The sequence below is a fragment of the Tripterygium wilfordii genome, chromosome 22, assembly GCF_013401445.1.
Source record: "Tripterygium wilfordii isolate XIE 37 chromosome 22, ASM1340144v1, whole genome shotgun sequence".
NCBI classification, from domain to species: domain Eukaryota; kingdom Viridiplantae; phylum Streptophyta; class Magnoliopsida; order Celastrales; family Celastraceae; genus Tripterygium; species Tripterygium wilfordii.
Window position 1 is genome coordinate 13200418 of NC_052253.1, and position 21660 is coordinate 13222077.

At 36.7% G+C, this 21660-nt stretch overlaps 3 protein-coding genes across 4 annotated transcripts; all 3 read left to right on the plus strand.

The window, feature by feature from the left end:
* Positions 1 to 3361: 3361 nt before the first annotated feature.
* Positions 3362 to 6556, plus strand: LOC119990313 (IST1 homolog). Its single transcript, XM_038836164.1, has 6 exons — positions 3362 to 3621; positions 4126 to 4258; positions 4344 to 4447; positions 4708 to 4879; positions 4967 to 5107; positions 6001 to 6556. Exons 1-6 carry the CDS (start codon positions 3572 to 3574, stop codon positions 6382 to 6384), a joined length of 984 nt encoding a protein of 327 aa, XP_038692092.1. The 5' UTR covers positions 3362 to 3571; the 3' UTR covers positions 6385 to 6556.
* Positions 6557 to 8956: 2400 nt separating this feature from the next.
* On the plus strand, positions 8957 to 10709 carry LOC119992275 (zinc finger protein JAGGED-like). The gene is made up of 4 exons (XM_038838978.1): positions 8957 to 9258; positions 9375 to 9475; positions 9677 to 9790; positions 10096 to 10709. Coding segments are annotated over exons 1-4 (708 nt in total). The 5' UTR covers positions 8957 to 9256; the 3' UTR covers positions 10587 to 10709.
* A 7839-nt stretch (positions 10710 to 18548) lies between these two features.
* On the plus strand, positions 18549 to 20801 carry LOC119991217. Of its 2 annotated transcripts, none has more exons than XM_038837497.1 (4): positions 18549 to 18720; positions 19238 to 19458; positions 19536 to 19596; positions 20077 to 20801. In XM_038837497.1, the coding sequence occupies exons 2-4, from the start codon at positions 19304 to 19306 to the stop codon at positions 20362 to 20364; spliced, it is 504 nt and encodes a 167-aa protein (XP_038693425.1). In that variant the 5' UTR covers positions 18549 to 18720; positions 19238 to 19303; the 3' UTR covers positions 20365 to 20801. The 2 variants fall into 2 exon arrangements, with proteins under 2 accessions (XP_038693425.1, XP_038693426.1); XM_038837498.1 differs by having other exon boundaries at positions 18550 to 18720; positions 19256 to 19458.
* The last annotated feature ends 859 nt before the right edge of the window (positions 20802 to 21660 follow it).

Below are 21660 nucleotides of genomic sequence, written 5' to 3' on the forward strand. Positions count from 1 at the left end.
TTCACTCCCTTCGAATTCCGCTCACTCGCCGGGTTTGCCATTTCTGGTATTGTTTCGCGGGCTAATTGTTGGTGGGTCAAACTCGTTCATTTACGCCCTAATCGTGGATCAGTTTAATCAGGACGGCGACGTTTTTACTGGCAGATTTCAACGGAGTTCACTTCAGGCACAACTTTTGCTTCATCTGGGTGGATGTGTCAGTCCCAGTTTTAGGCGATTATCTGGCAAACGGGTCGACGAAAGGCTTGACTTGGGTATGTTCGATGTGTCGGCCGAGTTCTATAACCGGATCGGATTTTTTAATCCAACTGAAACCTGCAGGCTGAGGAAAACGATTGGGGTACGATCGGTAGTTCAGTAAATATCCACCAATGAGGAAGCACAAGGAGGATGATTGGGAGTGGTATCGCATGCGGAGAGAATCGTACGAGGAGGCGGTGAGGAAGATGAAAGAGAACACGTATCAGCTTGTGAAGAGCAGCTGAGGAAAATCGAATGGATGAGAGGAGCTGGGTAGGAGCTACAGAGAGTTGACGCCACGGATGCATTTAGGGAAGTTTTGATGATATCAGACAGGAATAACAAACAGAACAGAAGAATAAGAAGAGCTAAGAAGAGCAGGAGGTGGTTTGAAATCTGGAACAAAGACGTAGTGCAGCCAACCAAGATAGCAAGCCCTTTGCGGAGGAGGAGGAGTAGGCAAAAATGATAAAGATTCCGGTGATAATCATCTCAGAAACATCCCAGCCATGCAGTGTGTGACATGTATTTATAGGATGTGGTTTTCAATAGATATCTTATTATGATGTCATCACACCCAATAAATGAATGCATATCACACACTGTTAGGATACTTTTGAGATCATTATTACTGGTATCCCTAACATTGTTGGGAGGAGTGGATGGTCATTAATAAGTTAGGCATAAGTTCTACCAAATACTTCCAATAAACTAGTTTATAAATTTTAATTGAAACTTATTTTAGAGTTTATGTTTATTTTTTTATTAAAATAATATTATAACAAAATTTATTATACTTTTAAACTAAATTTAAATAGACTTTTTCAGAGTTTATAAACTAGTGTCAGTTATAAGTTTCATCAAACACTTAATAATTTATTTCATAGCTTATAAACAAATGTATTTTCACAACTTATAAATTAACGTATTCTCACAGTAAATAAACTCTACCAAACAAAACCCTTTCGATTTACACAAAGGGGGAGCGGTAAAGAATAGAGTAGACACAAATTTTGCAATATCCTCTCTTTTTTTTCCTTTTGTCTTTGAGTGAGGGTGGTTTGGGAACTTTGGGACAAAGAAAAAATGGGATATGGGATGCTGGAATGAATGCATTGAATGCATCTTGTGCTGTATACTATACATGATATAATGAATATCAATGGTTTAGATTTACAGATTTCAATGATTTCAATTGTAATCATTCCAGCCTCCTTTCTCAAGACAGAGACATACACTTGGTCTTGTCTTGTAAAGATTGCTAAATTGACAGGCAGAGCTGGATTATAATTGACAAGATTCCCAAGAGCCATTTCTTTTTTGTAATTTTAAATTGCACCGAAAACTAGTACTCAATCCAATGCCTCCAAATATACAATCCATGCTTGCATGTTTGTCTTTTCATGAGTTGAACCAAACTCCCCAACCCAACCCCCAACTTTGAATCATATAGTTATAATGAATTATAGAATTTTCTCCCAAATTTTATAAGTTCAAATAATAGTAAATAATACTATAATCGACTAATCGTTGTGTTTTTGTTCATAGAAAAAGAGACAGGAGAGTATATACACGAAGCCAGCTTCTCAGTTTCTCAGATTGTTCGCCTCTCTTTATACTCAAGGTGTGCGTTATATTTCAAGAATCTCCCATATTATTTGCCTTTTTGTGATCAAACAATCAAAATGGTCTGGCTTGGGAGCTGTTCGGACAGCAGTCTCTACACTTACGAGACAACTCATATGAATAGAAACTTATAGGTTTTGAAAACTCAATTGAGAGAGGCGCAATTTTTTAGAGGGAAAACACATGGAAAGTTAGAGAGCTTGAATCATTGTATTTGGAGGATTTCTCCATTTGTAATCTTCCTCAAACATGGCGAATCGGTCTCTCCTGCCTGTGGATGTAGGTTTACGCCGAACCACCTAAATCTCTCGTCTCCTTTATGTTTATTGCTTGTTATTCTCTACATATTAGCTAGCGTGGTTTGTTTCATTTAATCAATCACTAGGTTCATAGTCTGTGTATGTGGTGATTTTACACGACAGAAACTTGGAGAGATAGACTTGGCAAGATTTATCATGGCTGGAAACATAACACAACAATTGCTGCAAATTGCAAGGAATGAGTTTGATCAAGAATGGTTTACTTGATATTGTGTTTAGCTTTGATATTCTTCATTCATTCGATCTTTCTCATTGTGGCTGCAAAATAATTCCTTTCAATCCATGAAAGAATAATGTTGGAAGCAACTTGAATTCATGATATTTGATTTCCGGAACAAAGGAATGAAAATGTTACTTTGTATCCATGATTCATCATACGTATAAATACATCGAATTTCATATTTTGAATTCTTTTTAAAAAACAATTGAGAATCAAATCATACAAATTTGTCCTTTAGATATCTAATATAGGTCTAAATTCGGGTCGTCAAGTTCACGCGTACAAGAAATTTTCCTACGTGATGACATAGTAAATCAGGCCAAAATCTAACATATGATGGTATGGAAATCAAACTAAGTAGCTCATATTTTGACTCCGAGACTAAATTATTTTGATATATAGGAATTGAAATATTTAAGATTTATCATGGATCAGTTTTATCGGTCATTACCGGCCAATCGACTCTTTATCGGCCAACCAATAATCAACCGACTCACACAGTCGGGCATATAATTTCATCCGATACATGTAGAGATTGGTCGAATGGTGGTCGTCAATAAACTCAAAAATCGATTGGTCAATAAATTTGAGTCCTTATCGGCCAACCGACTTTGATATAAAATATTTAAGTATTTGTTAATTGTTAATAGCTATGGACTCAACTAGGTTAAGCCTAAACATTTACCCATCCCAAAGCCCAAAGGACTAAGGAGACCCAAACTCAAACTAGGCTAACTTTCAAGAAGACTTAATCCCAAAGCCCAAACCAATTAATCAAAATAAAACGGGTAATAAACAAAAATATCGGGTACACCCATCACCCGATCCAAAAAATTAAGTAAGGTAATGGTTTTACATTTTAATTAGAGTCGGTTGATCGGATTGGCCGATTAGCCGATGCATGGTAAACCCTATAATAATTCCTATAATTTGTTCTTTTTTTTTTTTGTGGAAACTTCAGGATAAAACGCTCACGAAATAAAACGCGTTTGAAGTCTGAAAGGCAACAACTGAATAAGTGACGGGCAACAATTGGCCGTAAGACTTCTTCATCCAAGATCGGTTGTGCATCCATGGCTGTCTGACAAGAGAGACTATCTTGGTTAATCAATTGGGTATTTGAAAAATTACCATCCAGAATCGGTTTTACTTTCCTTCAGCTTCCATGTCGCTCTTAAACCAACTATTCAACAGAGGGGTTTTCGGTGCAAAGTGGTCAGTTCCTATCTCTGCGCGCAAGTTTCTTTATTGTTGAGAATGGGTTGAGTTCCGATCTAATTTTCGTTTAATGCGTGTTGTTTGTTCTTCATAATTCGGGTTAGTCAAGTTATAGGATACGCCTAATACTCAAACATATATCAATTTGCAGGTGGGTTTTAATTTCTGCCATAATTATCAATTCGTGTCAGGTTCCTTCAACTGATTAATGGATTTTGATGAATGGGTCTTTGTTCCTATTGAAGATTGGATTCTAATCTCTAATTGATATTGTAATCTTTGAAGCGGTTTTTTTTGTGTGTAAGATTTTGGATGTTTCATGGGGAAAGTGATTTTTTTGTTGAATTGTGTTCAGGACTCACGTTTCCTGGTGTGATTATTCTTATTCTGATCGAATTTAGTAATATGATGCTTAGTATTGAACACATGCAGCTTGCTTTTGTCAATTTGACCTGGTTTTTGTGGTGGGTCTGAAAACTGATTTTCTGAGTATTTTTGTAGCAAAACATGCTTGTCCTTGGCAATCTCACGCATTAAATTGCGACAAAATCATAGAGATTTGCAGCTCAAGCGTATGCGGAAGGAAATTGCGGAATTTTTGCTGGCTGGTCAAGAAGCCATAGCTCGAATTCGGGTACTTCTTTCATGTTGATTGAAGATGACTGATTAATCAGGGTTTCTATAGTTGAAATAATTTGTGTATTATGCTCTGGGGACAGGTGGAGCATGTAATTCGAGAGCAAAACTTACAACTTGCATATGATGCGCTGAGGCTATTCTGTGAGTTTGTTCTTGCTCGTGTTCCAGTTCTTGAAACCCAGAGGTGAGTTCAATGAGAACGGGAATTTGTTTTCTCAAATGGGAGTATCTACGTTGTGTTTTGGTTCTTAAACTTTCGATTTAATTGCTAATGTACTACTTTTTCTATCATGTCTTTAATTACGCATTCTATGCATTCTAAACAATGTGTTTGGACAGCTAGATTTAGTAATTTGTAGATCTATATTCTGTTGGACTTTGCTAAGTCTGTACTCTATCAAGATTTAATACTCTCTTTATGCCTTTTTTTTTTAAAAATAACAGGGAGTGTCCAGGTGAAGTGCAAGCAGCTGTTGCAAGCTTAATTTTTGCTGCCCCAAGATGTTCAGATGTGCCGGATTTGCTGCAGGTCAAGAATTTGTTTGGCACAAAATATGGGAAGGAATTTCTTATTGCCGGCTCTGAGCTCCGCCCTGATTCTGGCGTCAACCGTATAGTTAATGGCTCTTTTTTGCTTTGATTTTCTGGAGAGTGGTGTTACTGCTTCAGAGGAGCTTCTGATACTTTGTTCATTGTTTTGCAGCTCATTGAAAACCTCCCGGTTAAGATTCCATCAGCGGAGGAGAAGCTCGGGGTGTTGAAGGATATTGCACAAGAGTACAATGTGCGTTGGGATTCTTCTAACACTCAGGCAGAATTCAGTAAAAAGCATGAAGATCTACTGGTACATAGTAAATCAAAAGTTTAGATTTGATTTTTCTACGTGAGGAAAAGGTAAACAACTACCATGCACAAAGCTCCCATAGTGGACGGGGTCAGAGACTGAGATGATATACTAAGCTTAATTCTTTTGAATCTATTGTTCGGTTCAAGTTGGACAATCTTTCTATTGATGGATTTGTTCTTGTTTCTTTTTCCCCTATCAACTACTTGGCAATAAGAACAATTTTATGAGAAGACCCTTGATGTGGCTGCAAAGTTGCTTCAACCCATCCAGGAAGTCATGGGTTCAATTCCCTAAGACAGCCACTCCGCTATACGGGTTTAAGGCTGCATAGATCTTACTGTTCCTGGCCTTGCCTCCGCTATGGGAGCTTTTATGCGTGGGAGTTGAGTTGTTTACCTACCTTCCTAGTTTCTGGATTCTTATAAGTTAAAACATGAAAGAGCTTTAATACCAAACCAATTGCCATCAGCTAGACAAATCTTTTTGCCTTCTAAAGCTCTTACTCAACTTTTTGGGAAGTGAGGCTTGTTAGAGAGTATCGAGGAAAAGGAAGAAATGATGAATATTGCCTTTTTATGAAATTGTCATCCTCTAAACCTTGAACTGCTTGTACTATTGTAGACTTGGACACCCATGGCCATTCACCTTCCCCCCACTTTCTTTCTGAGAGGCTTTTTTTTTCAAGAAGAAATTGATGTAAACAATTTAAAAGTGCTCTGGTTGTCTCTTATTTTTCGGCTTCGAAAAGCAATTGTGTTCCGAATTTCTTTGTACACTAAAAGGATACAATTGAGTTCGACTTTTAGAAGATGGCAGCGGTTTTTTTTTTTTCTTCTGTTTATTTCTGAAATAAACGGAAGTAACTTATGACCTGTTAATGTCATCTGCAGGGTGGATCAAAGCAAATGTGTGACGGGACTGAAGTTTTGCAAGCTCCCACTAAGCCCATTTCTCCCAAAATTTCTACTTCTAACGGGGTGCATCCAATTGTGCCTGCAAGTAGTAAAGCTTCTGAGTCTCGTCAACCTCCTAGCCCCATGGGAACCAAGCCAAGGTTGGGTAACAATGAAGCTAAACTATCACCTGGCAATCCTAATGCACCTGCAGCTACCGATGTTAAAAATAAGTCTACATCACAACAATCATCGGATGTGTTGGAAAAAGCTCGAGCTGCCATGGCCTCTGCCCAACGTGCAGCTGCAGCAGCCCGTGCAGCTGCTGAGCTGGTGAACGTGCAGTTTGGATCTTTGAAGGTTAAAGGGCAATCATCATAGTGCTTCATAATTTACCTCTAATAGAAAGAAACGAGCATGAATCTCGGTACAATGTTAACCAACAAAATAATGCATTATCATATGTTCTTCCTTCTGAGGTGTAATTACTGTCTCTTTCATTGTTTTATCATTTGATGTTCCTGCAAATAAAACTTTCAAATGTTGGATATGAGCTGAATGTTATTTCCTGCAATTAGTACATGAAACGATGGCTTTTAGCAGATGTGGGAACTTACATAGGGAGAGATATATGTGTGTTCGCATTTGCTGATTACAGACTTTTACCATATAGGAGAGCACAAGAACACAATTCCTTTTGACTTCTGTTTGGGCCGCCTTTTGATTTGGGCTTGTGGGTATTATAGGCTTTGGGCTCTTTTGATTTGAGCTTTAGTTCAACAATCTGAACCTCCGTTTGATTTGGGCTTCTAAAATATTTGGGCTTGGGCGCATCAGCAGTTGCTGCCTTGCTGGTACCCAAGAGTTCAAGACAAGAAGATTATGTGTTCTTGTGATTATTTTTATTCCCTTAAAAATTCAAAAAAAAAAAAAAAAGGCCCCTATCCTATGTTTACTCTTTTTAAGTTCTAGTATATCAAGACTTCTAATCTCACATCAGATTAGCCATAAGCAAATGGACATATAAGTAGAGTCTCAGAATTTCTGACACAACAAACTCGTACACTCAAAGACTCAACAAAACCTTGATGCCATATATTGGGTATCGGCACATTGAGAAGTCAGGTCATATGTCGAACAAGAATTTTTTATGCAGAACTAGTACTGCTGCTGCTGTGCACTTCGATCTCCAACATTGTGTGCAATAATTTTTAGGATTTTTAACAAATTTGTATTACAGAATTATTTTTTGAAACTATTGGCCCGTGCATTGGGTTTCCGACATCAGACATACAATTATATGTGTCTTGAGACTCTTAGCTCAATTTTTATTAGAATAACTATGAAAATTAAGTTATAATGGTTTTGTTATTTTTGGTCTTGTTTGATTAAGCTTCAATACTTCAATACATTAATATGTTAATAAGCAAGACTAATTAGTATAATAACCTCTGAAGCATTATCATTTGATGATACTCTAGTTGGTGAATCTTTCGCATGTCAAATCTTATGGACTCGGATAATCCTGAGTTCGATTCCCACGGAGAGTAATACCCTTGTAGCCATGCGTCAGATTTTGGCCCAATTTACCCTGATGGTTCGAATTTATACACATATTGAATGTTCAAATGAGAAAGCTCCATTTATTCATGTCTTAATTTCAAGTTGATTTGTATTCATTTCTTTGTCTATCTAGTTTTGTGCTTGTTTAGTTCATGAAGGACTTCCTTCATTAATGATTTCTGAAGAGAAGTTTGTTAAAAGAACACGTACAAGTTCCACTTGATCATGGATTCTAATTAGTTCCTGAACAGAGGATGTTTTGTGAATTTAATTACTACACGACATATATAATTATATATTTCTGCTATATATGTGGACCACTACGTACCAACACATGATTATAATCCATATACGTATAAGAAAATTTTCAAATGTTAGGGCATGCGTGGTCCTCGGTATTTGCCTGATTCAGCTTTACAAATATGTTATCCTAATCATAATCCATACACATAGTCAATCGATCTATAGTTGTTATTAATTAGTACAGAGAAATTAAAGTCAAACTACTCAATGTTTATTCCAGTACTGTAGTACCCACTCAAGTGGGTGGGGTTACAAATCTCGGTGGTGTCAAATTTAGTGGTGTTGGTTGTTGGGGGATTATTGAGTGGCGAAATGGGTTTAGTGCTCTAAATCTCATCACCAAGGAGAAGAAATGAAGTGCAGAATATAATAGCTCAAAATTTCTAATTAGTAACAAATTAACGTTTTTTTTGACCTCAAACTAGTATGAGTTAGTGTCGGGCATATGAAAACAAAGTCGTGCGACTCGAGAGACGTTGGAGGGGGCCATGTATTTTAGTGTTCAAGGTAAATAAGACTGGATATAATTGTACTTGGTGCTTTGGATATTTAGTTAAGATAATTACAAATGACACATAAAAATGGTTTGATTGGTCATATATATCTTTTAGTAAATATGATCCACATTAATCAATTAATGTTATAATTAATTGGATAATAGCCTAGTGTTGAATCTCTCTGGAGCTAAACCTTATGGACTCAGGAGACTTTGAGTTCAATTCCCAATGAAAGCAATATCCTTGAGGTCACGCGCTGAGCTTTAGCTCAACTTACCTTGTCGTTAGGTAGGAACATTTTATGCTCGTTGTCCTGGTCACCTGAGTTTAAGCCCATCTCATATGTTTAAAGGGTAAACTCGTATGGTATCATTCACGCTTAACAAAAGTAATCAATGTCATATTTTAATATACATCTATAACACATTTAAATCAATATATATGATTGAACCAGATATATACTACTAGTACTAGTAGTTGTTGTTGTAGGATAAATAATTAAATAGTGACCTAGCTAACGCTCCCTTGAATGAAGCAAAGTCCCTCTCATCCCATTCTCTCACACAAAAACCTAACCAAGTGATACTACCATCTACTCTCTCTCTCTCTATCTTCTTGGCCTTTTTAAAGTCACGAGACCCATTGTGCCTTTGTTGTTCTTACAATATTAGAGAGAGAGGAGTGCAGTGTGTTTGTTTTTGTGGGGTGGCAGAGTAACTGATAGAGAACTTTCAAAGCTCTACTCGATCTTTTTCTTTTGGCTCTCCACCTTCACTCAAACTATAGCAGTATCAAACTCAAGTCTTGTATTTACTCATCTTCCCAATCGGAAAGCACTTTGTTCTCCCCTTTCACACATTTTCTGTCTCTCTCTGTCGGTGGTCGGTACCATGTTGGTCTCCCCCTACACATACCTTATTCTTCTTTTACTCCTAAATATATACCCCACAAGCACATATATAACTGTTTTTTTTTCCTTTTTTTTTTTTTGTAATTTAATTTTTGCAGGAGGTCTGAAAGCAATAATAATTCATTGGATCTCAACAATTACCCTGAAGATTATAGTAATAGAGACAGTAGACAAGTCATGGAAGAAGGCTATTCTTCTGGTACATATGTGTGTGTATTATATATGTATATCCATTCTTTCTTGATTTTTTATTTTTTATGAGAAAAGTATCAATGGAACAGGAGCAGTAGATTTCTGTTTTGATTTAAAGAAACCATTAAGTTTTCCTTAAAAATATGTAAAATTTGGGAAACTAGGGTTTGGAGACATGGTTTAGTTAATATTTATAGTTTTCTTGCAGGTGGTAACGATGGGAAAGATGAGGAGAGTGGGAAGGTCTATGAGTGCAGGTTTTGTTCTCTCAAGTTCTGCAAATCTCAAGCTCTCGGTGGACACATGAACCGACACAGACAAGGCAACACCCACACTCCTCGTCTCTTTTTTTTTATTTAATGGAGACGCAGTGTGATTATTAATGGTCTTCTGCTTCTACTGCCATGAAATTTCCTTATACAACCTGGTCATGTCATAGGGATCCCGACAGTAAATATCCTAATTATCTCAGTTGTTAATATGGACGCTCATGATTTCATGTGCATCATGTGGATCATTAATCTTAGTAGCTGGGATAATAACTTGGATACTAACTGCTGAGATTTTTATCATTTTCCATTTGTTTCAATTTTTGACTTTATTTTTCATGTACTTTTGAGTGGTCAGAGAGGGAGACAGAAACCCTAAACCGTGCTCGTCAACTGGTTTTCGGCAACGATAACCTAGCCGTTGCACGAGGCGATCCATTCAGGCCAATGTACCAGCAGCAACCAAGATTGTTCACTGCAGCCGGCTCATCATCCTCCACAATGTTACAACCACCAACAATGCCGCCACAGGGTCCGCACCAACCACTACTATACACATCTCCTATACCATTAGTCCCGTATCCCTCTCAATACCCACAGCAACAACCACCCATCAATGATTACTACGTTGGTCACCCCACCACACAATATCATCTAAACTACATGGGCATGCCCGGACCAGACTCCACCAATTACACTTGCGTTGGTGCTCCGGTTGGGCAAGTATTGGGGCACGGCTCCAGCCGGCGCTCCAATGTGGCAGCTGAGGGATCATCAGGTGGTAGAGACGGTTCAGTGAGCAACCAAGAGGAGGGATTGAGTTGGGGGAGGAGCTATGCAGGGATTTGATTAATGTTTTGGGGTTTTTTTTTCATGTTTTGTATTTTATTTTACCAAAATGCTAAACATCTAATCATGTGAAATCGTGAGTCACACATGATTCATATGAAATCGTGCGTGTCTATTTATGCATTTGGAATAGCTACGATTAAAAAAAAAAAAGTTCAGATCCGTAAGAGTGTCGCTGTAACTAGTACGTAATATTGAAAATATTATTAGTGTGGTTTGACACGGCATCTCTTATCCAGAGAGTGTGAGAGAGGAAGAAGAAGAGAGAGTTAGCAAACTGACAAATGGGGTCGGAAGAGGTAGAACCAGCAGGGTCTTGAGGCAGCTTTTTGGGGAGCATTGTGTAGAGTATATATATACTCTCAGCTAGTTTAATTTGGCTTGGAGTGATAACTTTCTACTCCACCACTAACCACCAATTCAAGATTGGAGTGAACTAAATGTCGGACGACAACTAGTTCGATTTCAACTGGAACCTCCAACCCTTCCTTTTGCACGAAAACCAATTCTCCTTTTTATTGTTTTTACTCTTTGGCTAGATGGATGGTGCTCTCGTTATCACAAGGAAATCCATATATATATATATATATACTCAGCCTCCATCCTAGTCAACCCACCGAAGCTTATGCCACCACATTTTTTAATCAAACGCTGTGGGGGTTCGCATTTGAATAATTAGTACTGAAAGCCAAGACTTGTGCTTCAGGTGCTTAGATTTTAGGCCAGTTAGCTTAGCTCATGTGCCTGTATTTAATTGCGAATATCAGCAAATCTAAAAGCCAATGCTGAGGTGAAAGAAACCCTAACCCTAGCTAGACCTAATAGTTTGATCAGACAACACAAGCTATATATATAGGTTAAGCTGCACTGCGACTGCAAGTCTGAGACTCTGCACCACTTTGATAATAACCATGTATACGAGTATGTCAACCAATCAAAGCTGCATCTCCGTCCATTCCACTTTTAACCATAAATGGTCATTCACCTCTTGGATTTGAAAAACAAATACCAACTTAAAATTAAATAAATTCTAATACTACTACTCCTTTATTTGATTGATACATCATGTTGAGAGATAAGTAAAGTTTGAATGGAAGGGAGAATCGACTCCAACATTAGTGAAATTGATTCGGCCGAGTGCCATCAGAACATCGGCCATCTATTACACAGCCGAGAGATGTAAAATCTGATAAGTGGTAGAGAATGGATGTTCTCGAGAATAAAATCATGGGATTTGAGGGCGGGCATCCACCACCCTGAATTCCACTAGTACTTGACGATAAATTTTGAGCTTTTAAAGCAAACTAAGAGAGGTAAGCAATTAGGGTAACTATTGATTTTCACTGTAGGTTTAACTATTTGTCTAATAGTTATAGAGCATCTTTGTCACAACCTCCAATCCCGTACCTCCCTCGAATATATCTCGGGATCGGACCAAGAGAGAGAGGGTGTTTGTGTGTGTGTATATATATATGTATGTATGTATGTATGTAGGGGAGAAGTAGTGGTAGACTGAAAAAGTGGGACATAAATGTCAATATAGTGCAAGACAAGGCATATAGAGAGGGGCAGTAGAAGCAGCTAGACGGCTGTAGAGCGCTGCTTATTCATGCAATTAACAACAGCTGGAATGTTTAAAGCTGCTGCATGCATTTGTTTTATGAATATTTACTTTATTTAATTTGTCTTGTTCCTCCAAATCACACGTCCATTAAATCATTAATAATGCATACTGCAACAGCAGCTTTTGATTTGCAGTAATTTCCTTTTCTTTTTTTTTCTACTATTGAAATCTATCCCTTGTCAGTCTGTCCTGGGCTCCTAGCTAGTCTTCAATCACCTTTGTTTACGATCTTAGCTTCTGTATTTTACATTTTTTCCTTCAGAAAGTACATAAATACTTAAATATTTTAGTAAGTAATTCCAAGTTGCATAAAGACTTGATTGAAATTTTGTTCATATCAAACAAATAAAATCTACTATCAATCTGATGATGTCCAAAACTGGATCGGTCTTGATGGCATATCAAACTGTAGATTATGCTGAGGATGACCTACACAGGAGAATTCGTGAGTTATCATAGGAGGCTCCGAAGGTGTTCTCGAATAGACCTTTTTGACGCTCAAGTTAGTATACTATCAGTCGGGGGAGTGCTTGGTGTTCGAAACTCTCTCTCTCTCAAGTAGCAATACAAAGTGCAAGGTTTGAGATACTTTACCCTATGATGGATATCCCTTTTTATACGAGTTAGAGAGTTATAACTTTGGTAAGCGTAGATCTCTTCTTCCCTGATTCTTAGGAGGACTTATAAGAGGGTGAATTTCCCTTTCCTAAGTGGTGTTGGTATTCTGTTGGGCTCTTAGTTTCCCTGGGAGTTCAATTATCATGGCTTCCGAGGTCAGGTGATTAGCATTGTACCGAAGGGGTGTACATATGGATTCTATTGAGATGCTCTCGATCTCGTCCGCTACAATGCTCTAAGTGGGTCCTTGGATGCAGTGGCAGCCCTAGGGTGGGGCGACACGGGCAGGAGTCCCGAGCCCCAATATCCCCAAGGCCCCAAATTTTTGAAAAAAATATTAATTTTATATTAATCCAAACACAAAAAACTAACAATTCCCCACATATTTCAACTTAAAAAACCAATAAAGGAAATTTTGTTGATTTTAAAATAAATAAAAAGAAAACACGGCCCCTTTTCTGAAGTTCACCCAGGGCCCTTCTAAACTCAGGTATGCCACTGTCTGGATGCCTTCTTCTCTGTTAGACTCATCGATTATGCCTTGGTCAACGGCAGAGGTGAGCCTTTGTAGCTCCTCGGTTGATTTGTTAGCTCGGTACTTTGTATCATGTGTTAAGATTCTAGTGGTAGATGATTTCGATATATTTTCCATCAAAGAAAATGGAAAGAAAAAAAACTTTTTTTTATAAATGGTATTAATTAATGCATCATAAATATAATTTTAAAAAACAAAAACTAATCAATGGGATCAAATCTTAGACCGACCAATGGCAAGATGCAGTTAGTGGTAAAACGAAATTCAATACGAAAACGACCCTTCAATTCAAGAAAATCAATGTTGTTAGTGAGTCTGGCAGATCACGCGTGGGTAGGGTCGGTCTCATATTACTCTTCTTACAATATATATATATATATCTGTGTGTGTGTGTACGTATTTATATATGGAATCATATCGTTCGCACACGTTTTCTTTATCGGTCTTGTTCACTAGTGTGTCCTTAACCAAGGACACATCTTTATCAGTCACTCTCACTCTCTGTATATGATGATATGATCTGTACGGCCCATTGTCTGAAAGATTTGGTTCCATGGAGATATATGCATCACTCCTGTCTTCTCTGAAACGGACGTGGGTTTGAGTTATTATTGTTCATCATACGTATAATAAATAGGATTAAAAACGGGTGGTTTTAGTGAAAAACTGCATCTAGAGTTTTATGTGATCGAAGGATTTTTTTAAGGTTGAAGGGAAAATTCTATAAGTCATCTTTATGACCTGCAATATGTATGGTTTTGAGTGTTGGGTTATTAAGAGAACATATCCAAAAAATACATGTATCAAAAATGTGAATGGTTCGTAATTGGATGTTTGTCACACAAGAAAAGATAAAATAAGAAATGAGATTATTAGATTTAAGGTAGGAGTAGTATCTATTGAAGATAAATTACGAGAAAAATCGTTTAAGATGGTATGGATATGTTCATTGTAGAGATAGCGGTGTGATGGTGAGGAAAAACGAGATAATATGTATAAGAGAAAGTAAGAGGCAACGAGAAAAACCTAAGAAAAAATGTCTGACTTGAAGTAATAAGAAACGATAAGAAATTAGTAGGAGTGGATGAATGTATGCTATATGATAAAAATGAATGAGGAAAACGAATAAACGTGATGGATTTCCATTGATGTTTTCATAAACTCATGCAACTGATGATCATAGACTTTTAGGATAAAGACATAATTTGTTGATGACCATGATGATACGTATAATAAATAGTTTTTAATACATTCATTGATGGTATATATGCAGTGATATGTCGCAACGACGACATTTACATACACACACATGATGCTGATTACGTGCAAATCCCTAAAAATGGGGAGTCTCGGATATGTAACCCTACTGCAGTACTGCTTGTAGGTCGGTCCGTTTGAGAATACCAACAAGAATGTTTTGGTTCTTCTGACCAGATTTTCAAAAACTTCAAACTCACTCTCTCTCTCTGTCTCTGGTTGTTTCTTTGCTAGTCACTCATGTCATATGTCGAACCACTTCTAGTCACCGTGATCGTTTGTCCTCCTTTAATTTTCTCTTCTTTTTTTTTGGGAAATCCTAGGTCGTATGTATTTTCTTCCGGTTCTTCCGAGAGACAAGTCGATCTACGGCATCATCACTAACGTTTCATGCCAAAAAAATGAGTTCATCTTGTTAAAATTGTCGAGACTAGAATCTCACTTCGGTCTGACATAATCCAACCGAGTTGTTTATAAGAAAAGTTCAGCTCCTATCACATTGAATAAGCATATTAAATAAAACTTTTAGGTTACAACCGATGTATCCATAGAGAACCCAAGTTCAAAGAGGACAATCCGATAGTATCTTCTGTATGGGCCTAATGCGTTCGTTATGTGACTGTGATCCCCTATAGACGTGTTTTCATGGGCCTAAGAATTATTGATGAGTGTCCATGACACAAAGCAAATAATATCTTTAATGTGCTTAGAACTGAGAATTTCGACAAAAATTATATATTTTAAGCATTGAACATCACATAGTGAGATATTTATATGGCTCAATGCCTCTTAACAACCTTTATTTTTTCCTTTGGTGCGTATGAGCCCAAATCAAAGGGAGGCTCACAAAAATGAAGGGAAGCCCAAAGCCTAATAAATACAAGCCCAAATCAAAAGGTCAGCCGAAGCCTAATAGAAGAGACAAGATGAGCCCAAAGGTCCAGTTTATGCAACAAACGAATTTCATCTAATGTGAGAAGTTTTCCTTGTGTCATTGTCCTTAATTGGTGATGCACAATACAAATCTTATTGAAAACCCAAATATCCTAAGTTGGCCTGCTAATTGACTAGAAATAGGAGGGTTATATAAGAGAGTGACATAGCTAGCTCCTCATCTTTGACCAAGGATTTGTTGAAAGCAACTTCTTTACTTGATTGCTTCTTGCAAGTTTCTATTGTGACAAAAACTACACATCATATAGGATTGTGCCTCTCTACCTTTTGTATCTTCATCTTAAATGCTTTTGGCCGAATAATTTTGCAACTTGGAAGAGAGCTCAGAATGACTCCAATTTTTAGCTACAATTATATCCAAAAATCATGTTAAATCACAGTTTTGTTTGTTTAAAAATAACATATTAGAGTTTGTAATTACTGTTTAGGGTTTAGATTTTTTATTTTTTAGGGTTTAAGATTTTTTGTTTAGGGTTTAGAAATTAAGGTTTTATTCTTTTTTTTAAATCTCTTATGTATATTCCATTATTATGAACACCAAGATACTCAAAAACATGTTATAATTTATGATTTAATATAGTTTTATGGGAGAATTATAGCTACAATTGTAACAAAGAATTGGAACTCCCAATCCAGTTAGGGAAGGAAGCCATGCTGTTTCCTCGTCGGTGATGATATGATATTTTGAGTCCCACAAAAAAATCTATTGAATTATTGAAGAATGATAAGAATTAGGTGAGGATTGTGGAACACATGGGGCTTGCCGCAATCCATTGAAAATTGTTGTGTGTGTCAAATGGGTAGTTGAGGTATCGGTGGAAAAGCATGCCATGTGGTGTGTGCTAGTCTTTGGGTTGTGTCATTTATTTTTAATTTTTTTTTGAAATTCCCTAGGAGATGTATTGTTCTAAACTTCTGCTGAAAAAATGGTGGGTGGCATGTAGTCTACTCATGTATCGTTGATGGTAGATTTTTAATTTTTTTTTTTAATATTGGTGGATAGGAGATATTTTCTCTTTTTTTAGAAGAAATGTAGACTTCATTAAACCAAATTGGGGGTAAAATCAGAAATAATTGCAACCCTAAGAAACTTTGGACACTCTCCAAACCAAAATCTGGAGTCAGAGCAAGAAATAGCTTTCTTAGCTAAAACATCAGCAACATGATTAGCAATTCTTTTCACATGGTTACAAATCACAGAATGAAACAAGTCGAATAAACCTTTTCTAGGTAGAATAACTTGTTGCGTTGTTAGATATTTGATGTAATAAATTGTTTTAAGAGTAATATATAGAATCAATAATAGTTGTATTTTTTCTTGAAATTTGAAAAAAATAATAATAAATTAAAGAAGATAAATTTAATATTTTAGTAATTAAAATATAAACTTTATACAATTTTTTTTTCAATATATATATATATATATATATGTTATAAATTATTAAAAAAGTGATATTTGAGTAGGTAAAATAAATAATCGGAATGCTTTAAACCCTGTAAAATATTTTAAATGAATGACTGGCTTATGTTGATGTATCATGGACAAGTTGTGGACAAAGAGCATCAAATCAAATGTGCACCACTTGATCAATCGCATTGTATATGCATGGATGAAAATGATAAACTTTATTCCCAAAATATAAACTTGGACTGCTTAAAACATTTTCTATATGTTTCTTGGGAAAAAATCTCTCCATTTTTTTTTAAACGGGGGATGGGAGATTCGAACCCTAGTCATTAAGATTACACACCATCTTTATCACAGCAACTAACAACTCGGGTGTAAAATCTCTCCACTTGTCATTCAATAAAATCAACATCACAAATAATACTATTTTCACAAACTATAGTAGGATATATTTTAGGATAAATGAATGGAAGATAGGGATATCAGACAGAGAGATGGGCAAGTATGGTCACACATGTTCTTATTTTTTTTTCCACCTTAGATAATGTAGTGATGAGTATTTGTATCTTCTTCTCTACTTTCACATATATGAACAAACACATTCAATACTCTCAAACCCCTCGAAAGTGTTAGGATATTATTGTCTGCTTAAGGTTGTGGTAAAGATTATCAATGTCTAATCCTTGTACTTGTAGATAATGTAAAGTTTGATTCTCTTTTTTTTTTTTTTTTTGTTCAAAATGATGGGTGCACACTAAATAACACATATTCCTGGATAGTAGTTTGAAAACCACACATATCTAGGATTTAGAATGAGGAAACATATATTGTGGGGTATATTTTCTCGATATTCACAATCAAACTATTATTTAATAATCGATATTTCATTTTATTAAACAAATAACTTTTCACAATATGCGAGAAAAATGCTTGATATAGTAATAGGGACAAATTCGCTAAATAACTCCAATGAGTACTTGTAAAACAATATTTATAGCACTCGAAACAAGATTATCAGTACTAGATGCCTATAATGAGATCAAAACGACACTTGATCAAAACAACATTTTTCATACTAAATGTACGAGTGAAAAGTTGTTTATGGAGTGCTTGAAATACGCTATCATTGTAGTACACACATTTGATATTGGTTTTTAACACTAATATCAAGTGTCACACCATTTTTTATTATTGGAGATGCTCTAAGCCACTAATCGTGAACACGTGTAAGAATAAATTGTTGTATGGTCATGATGTAAACAACGAATTGGGGTTTGTTTGGTTGTAGTTTTAGAATTGGTGAGTTAGAGGATATTTATAGATTTTTTTTTATTATTACATTTTAATAATAAAAATCAAAATCACCAGCGCCAAAACCGTTCCATGAGATTTCTTAATTTCTAGCGGGAGACAGGCACCGCCTGCGTGGGAGAATAAATTTAAAAAAAAAAGCCCACAATAAATACTCTCACTCTCTTTCCTTTTGAACTTTTTAAAAAATTTTATTAATTTTTAGGCTGGGCCTGGTCTGTCTCTGTGTAGCTGTGCTGTTGTCCAATAAATTCCTTCTCTCGATTTATCTCTCCTCCTCTGACCTATCCACTTCTCTCTCTTCTATAAATAACACAGGACCTCTGCCTTGCTATCCTTCTTCCATTCTCCTCATCTAGCTTAACCTCTATTCGATCTCTTATATGTGAAGACTGTTCTCATTCGCGAGTGGAGCTCTACAGTCAAGGTATTTTCACAACGTTCTTCTTCTTGAATGAACCTGAACTTTCCGTTTCGTTTTTGGAGGTCTGTGTATTATCGATTTGCTGCCTGATTCAGAAGTTTCAATTTATTCCATAGATCTGGCTTGTAATTATTCTTAGTTTTCGGTTCTGTAAATTGTTTTTGTTTTCTTCGAGACTCGTTTTTCCAGATCGTATGAGATTTGGATCTATGAAGAAATATTGCGATTTTTTTTGTTACTCTGAATTATCTTCAGTTCTTATCAGACGGAACTTACAAGTCATCTCAGTGGATCCTGAGTTCAAATTGTATTGATCTTCGTTTCAATTCGTGAAATAATCGAGTTTTTTTTTTTTTTTTTATAATTCACTCGGTCTCAGTTTCGTGGAATTTCTAATGGTGATCTGTCCTATGAGGCCTAGGCTTACAGAATTAATTTGCAATTGAATTTCTTGATGTTGTCGCCAATGTTAGCCCGCAATCTATAATTTTTATCAATAATTCTCTCCTTGTTTGACCAGATCTTCTTATTGCAACAGCACAACGCGTCTGATCTGCAGGCTTTTGTTGGTTGAGATCGAAGAGACATGAATCACTGTGCGATCCAACAAAACGCCTGTGCAACCCGTGAGGACTACAGGGGCTCCATGGCGTCCGTTGTGTGCCCTAAACCACGACGTCTAGGTCTCTTGAACGCCAGCGTTACCGACCACCACACCGTCAGGTCCCTCAGATGGCACCGGTATTTTTCTCAGAATTCTTGGCGCTTTTTGTTTAACATGTTGGGAAATTCTATTGCTAATTTACTTAATCTAACAGCCACCAAGTGGAGCTTTGCGATTCAAAATCCGGAAATGATATTTTGGACATCCTTGCAAAGGTGTGCGTCTTGTGATTTTTAATTGCGTGAATAATTTTTACTCTCCTCTTTTGAACATGCTAATCGTTGGTAGGAGCGAAATCTAGAATATACATGGTCTAAAGAAATGAAGAATGATGTGTAGGCAAGAACAGAATAGTACATGATCTATTGAATAATATACATATCAACAATTTAAAGCATGAACTGTGTCTGAGATAACTGCCATGGCCTATTGTATGATATTCATACTAACAATCTGAAGGCACCATATTTTTGTTTAGCTAACGTTGTGTTCTTGAATGCTGTGACCCCCTTTCATTAGTAACGGCTTAGGGTTTAGGCCGAGCTTTCTTTAGAGAGGCCTGGCCCAATAATTTGTAGATAACGAACTCGTATGTAATTCTTTGACTGAGTTGCTATCTAGTATTTTTATTTTGTTCGAGAAGAGCTATCTAGTATTGATAATTGATGGAAAGATTGGTCATTTTATTACTCTAGGGTGGTCATGGTGTGGAACTGTCTTCACCAACACAAGTTGTCTCGTCGCCCCCCTTTTTTTGTGGGTCACCTCCGAGCAGAGTAGCTAACCCTTTAATACAAGATGCTCGATTTGGGGATGAAAAGATCAACCCACTCTTGCCGTTATCAGTACAGTCTTCTCCATCATCTGCAAGGAATGGAGGTTGTATTCGGGCAAATTTTGAAAGCAATCCAGCTGTGAGAATCGAGGGGTTTGATTGCTTGGATAGGGATAGGCGAAATTGCAGGATCCCTGCACTTGCTTAGAACCCATTTCTTTCACGCAAGTATATAGTAACTAATGGATACCACTAGGGGAATTTTGAAATTCTCAATAGGAGGGAAACAAGGGAGATCCTTTGATGGTGTAAATATGTTTGAAGGGTTCTCTGTTTACGTAAATCACGTGTAAGTAAATGAAATGTTCTTCAAAATAAGAAGATGAGTTTGTAGGTTTGGAGGAGTAGGTATAAAAAAGGGGGATTGGTTTGGGCTGGGAAAACAGTCTCAATCCAGCCACTAATGTAAGTATCCACTCCACTGTCAAGTGAGGACGGTGGTTTTCTTGGTTTTGTTTTGCTTGTAACACCTTGGAAGTTCAATGAGCGGCTTCTCTTCAAAATTTATACAAAAGCCAAGTTGCTCTTGAGCCATCAGAGTAGTGATTTCTAGTGTAAATAAACATTCTGTGTTTTTGTTCTACTGTATCCTTCTTGTTGATAATTTTTCTTTTCTTTCGTTTTGGTCTACTTTCTTGATTCCAACTTCCAGAAGTAAATGTGAAGTGATGGGGCTCTGGTTCTTGCTTATGAATCAAGCGAATCAAACATTGGTCTTGTTCTGCTTGTATTGGGCTGCCCAGATATTCTTAAGGCCCAATACATAAACATACGTAGCAATTGACTCAGCTTCCAAGGCTTCGACTTCTTTTTCAAGTTGATTGTATCTCAACAGAAAAGGAGGCGGCCACAAATCCATGTCCAGCTGGACTTGGCTTCAGGAGCATTTGAAGGGCAACTACGGCGCCCATCACTGACGCCAGAGAAGATAAGTTCATGCTCACTGCAACGACCACCGAACATATACACCACCTTGCTGTCAATCAAAGTTTGAGTTAGTGACGCAGGTGGAAAACTGTGAACAAGACTAAATTAACGTTTAATCAAGAGAATAAACACAAGAATCTAACAGATAAAGAGAGAACACCATCAAGTTTTGATAATTTTTTTTGAAGCAAAAGATAAAAAGCTCTAGGATTAGCTACAATACTACTAAAGTAATGAAAAACATAAAAACATAAAATCTCAAAAATATTCTTAAAATATTAAAAGGTCATTTAAGGTAACCAATAGAATTAGTCAAAAATAGTGCAACTAATGGTATACTAGTTTGTCAACCAAGCCGAGAGTCTCTTTTTCAACAATACAAGGCCTTTTTTTTTATTAAAAAAAAAATAGAGATCTTGCATAGATTTGCATTCAACTCACATTGTTTTCTAGTGAACCAAGTGTTGCGGAAAATATGGGAGAAAGCAAGATTTATTGAAATTCACAACAAAGTGCA

Excerpts from the sequence above, each read along its gene's own strand:
- LOC119990313 (XM_038836164.1), top strand. The coding sequence starts at position 3,572 with ATGTCGCTCTTAAACCAACTATTCAACAGAGGGGTTTTCGGTGCAAAG. Across the intron at positions 4,448-4,707 it reads CCAGTTCTTGAAACCCAGAG|GGAGTGTCCAGGTGAAGTGC; the intron begins GTGAGTTCAATG and ends TAAAAATAACAG. Across the intron at positions 5,108-6,000 it reads AAAAGCATGAAGATCTACTG|GGTGGATCAAAGCAAATGTG; the intron begins GTACATAGTAAA and ends TGTCATCTGCAG.
- LOC119992275 (XM_038838978.1), top strand. Across the intron at positions 9,476-9,676 it reads GGAAGAAGGCTATTCTTCTG|GTGGTAACGATGGGAAAGAT; the intron begins GTACATATGTGT and ends GTTTTCTTGCAG. Across the intron at positions 9,791-10,095 it reads CATGAACCGACACAGACAAG|AGAGGGAGACAGAAACCCTA; the intron begins GCAACACCCACA and ends TTGAGTGGTCAG.
- LOC119991217 (XM_038837497.1), top strand. The coding sequence starts at position 19,304 with ATGAATCACTGTGCGATCCAACAAAACGCCTGTGCAACCCGTGAGGAC. Across the intron at positions 19,459-19,535 it reads AGGTCCCTCAGATGGCACCG|CCACCAAGTGGAGCTTTGCG; the intron begins GTATTTTTCTCA and ends TTAATCTAACAG. Across the intron at positions 19,597-20,076 it reads TTTTGGACATCCTTGCAAAG|GGTGGTCATGGTGTGGAACT; the intron begins GTGTGCGTCTTG and ends TTATTACTCTAG.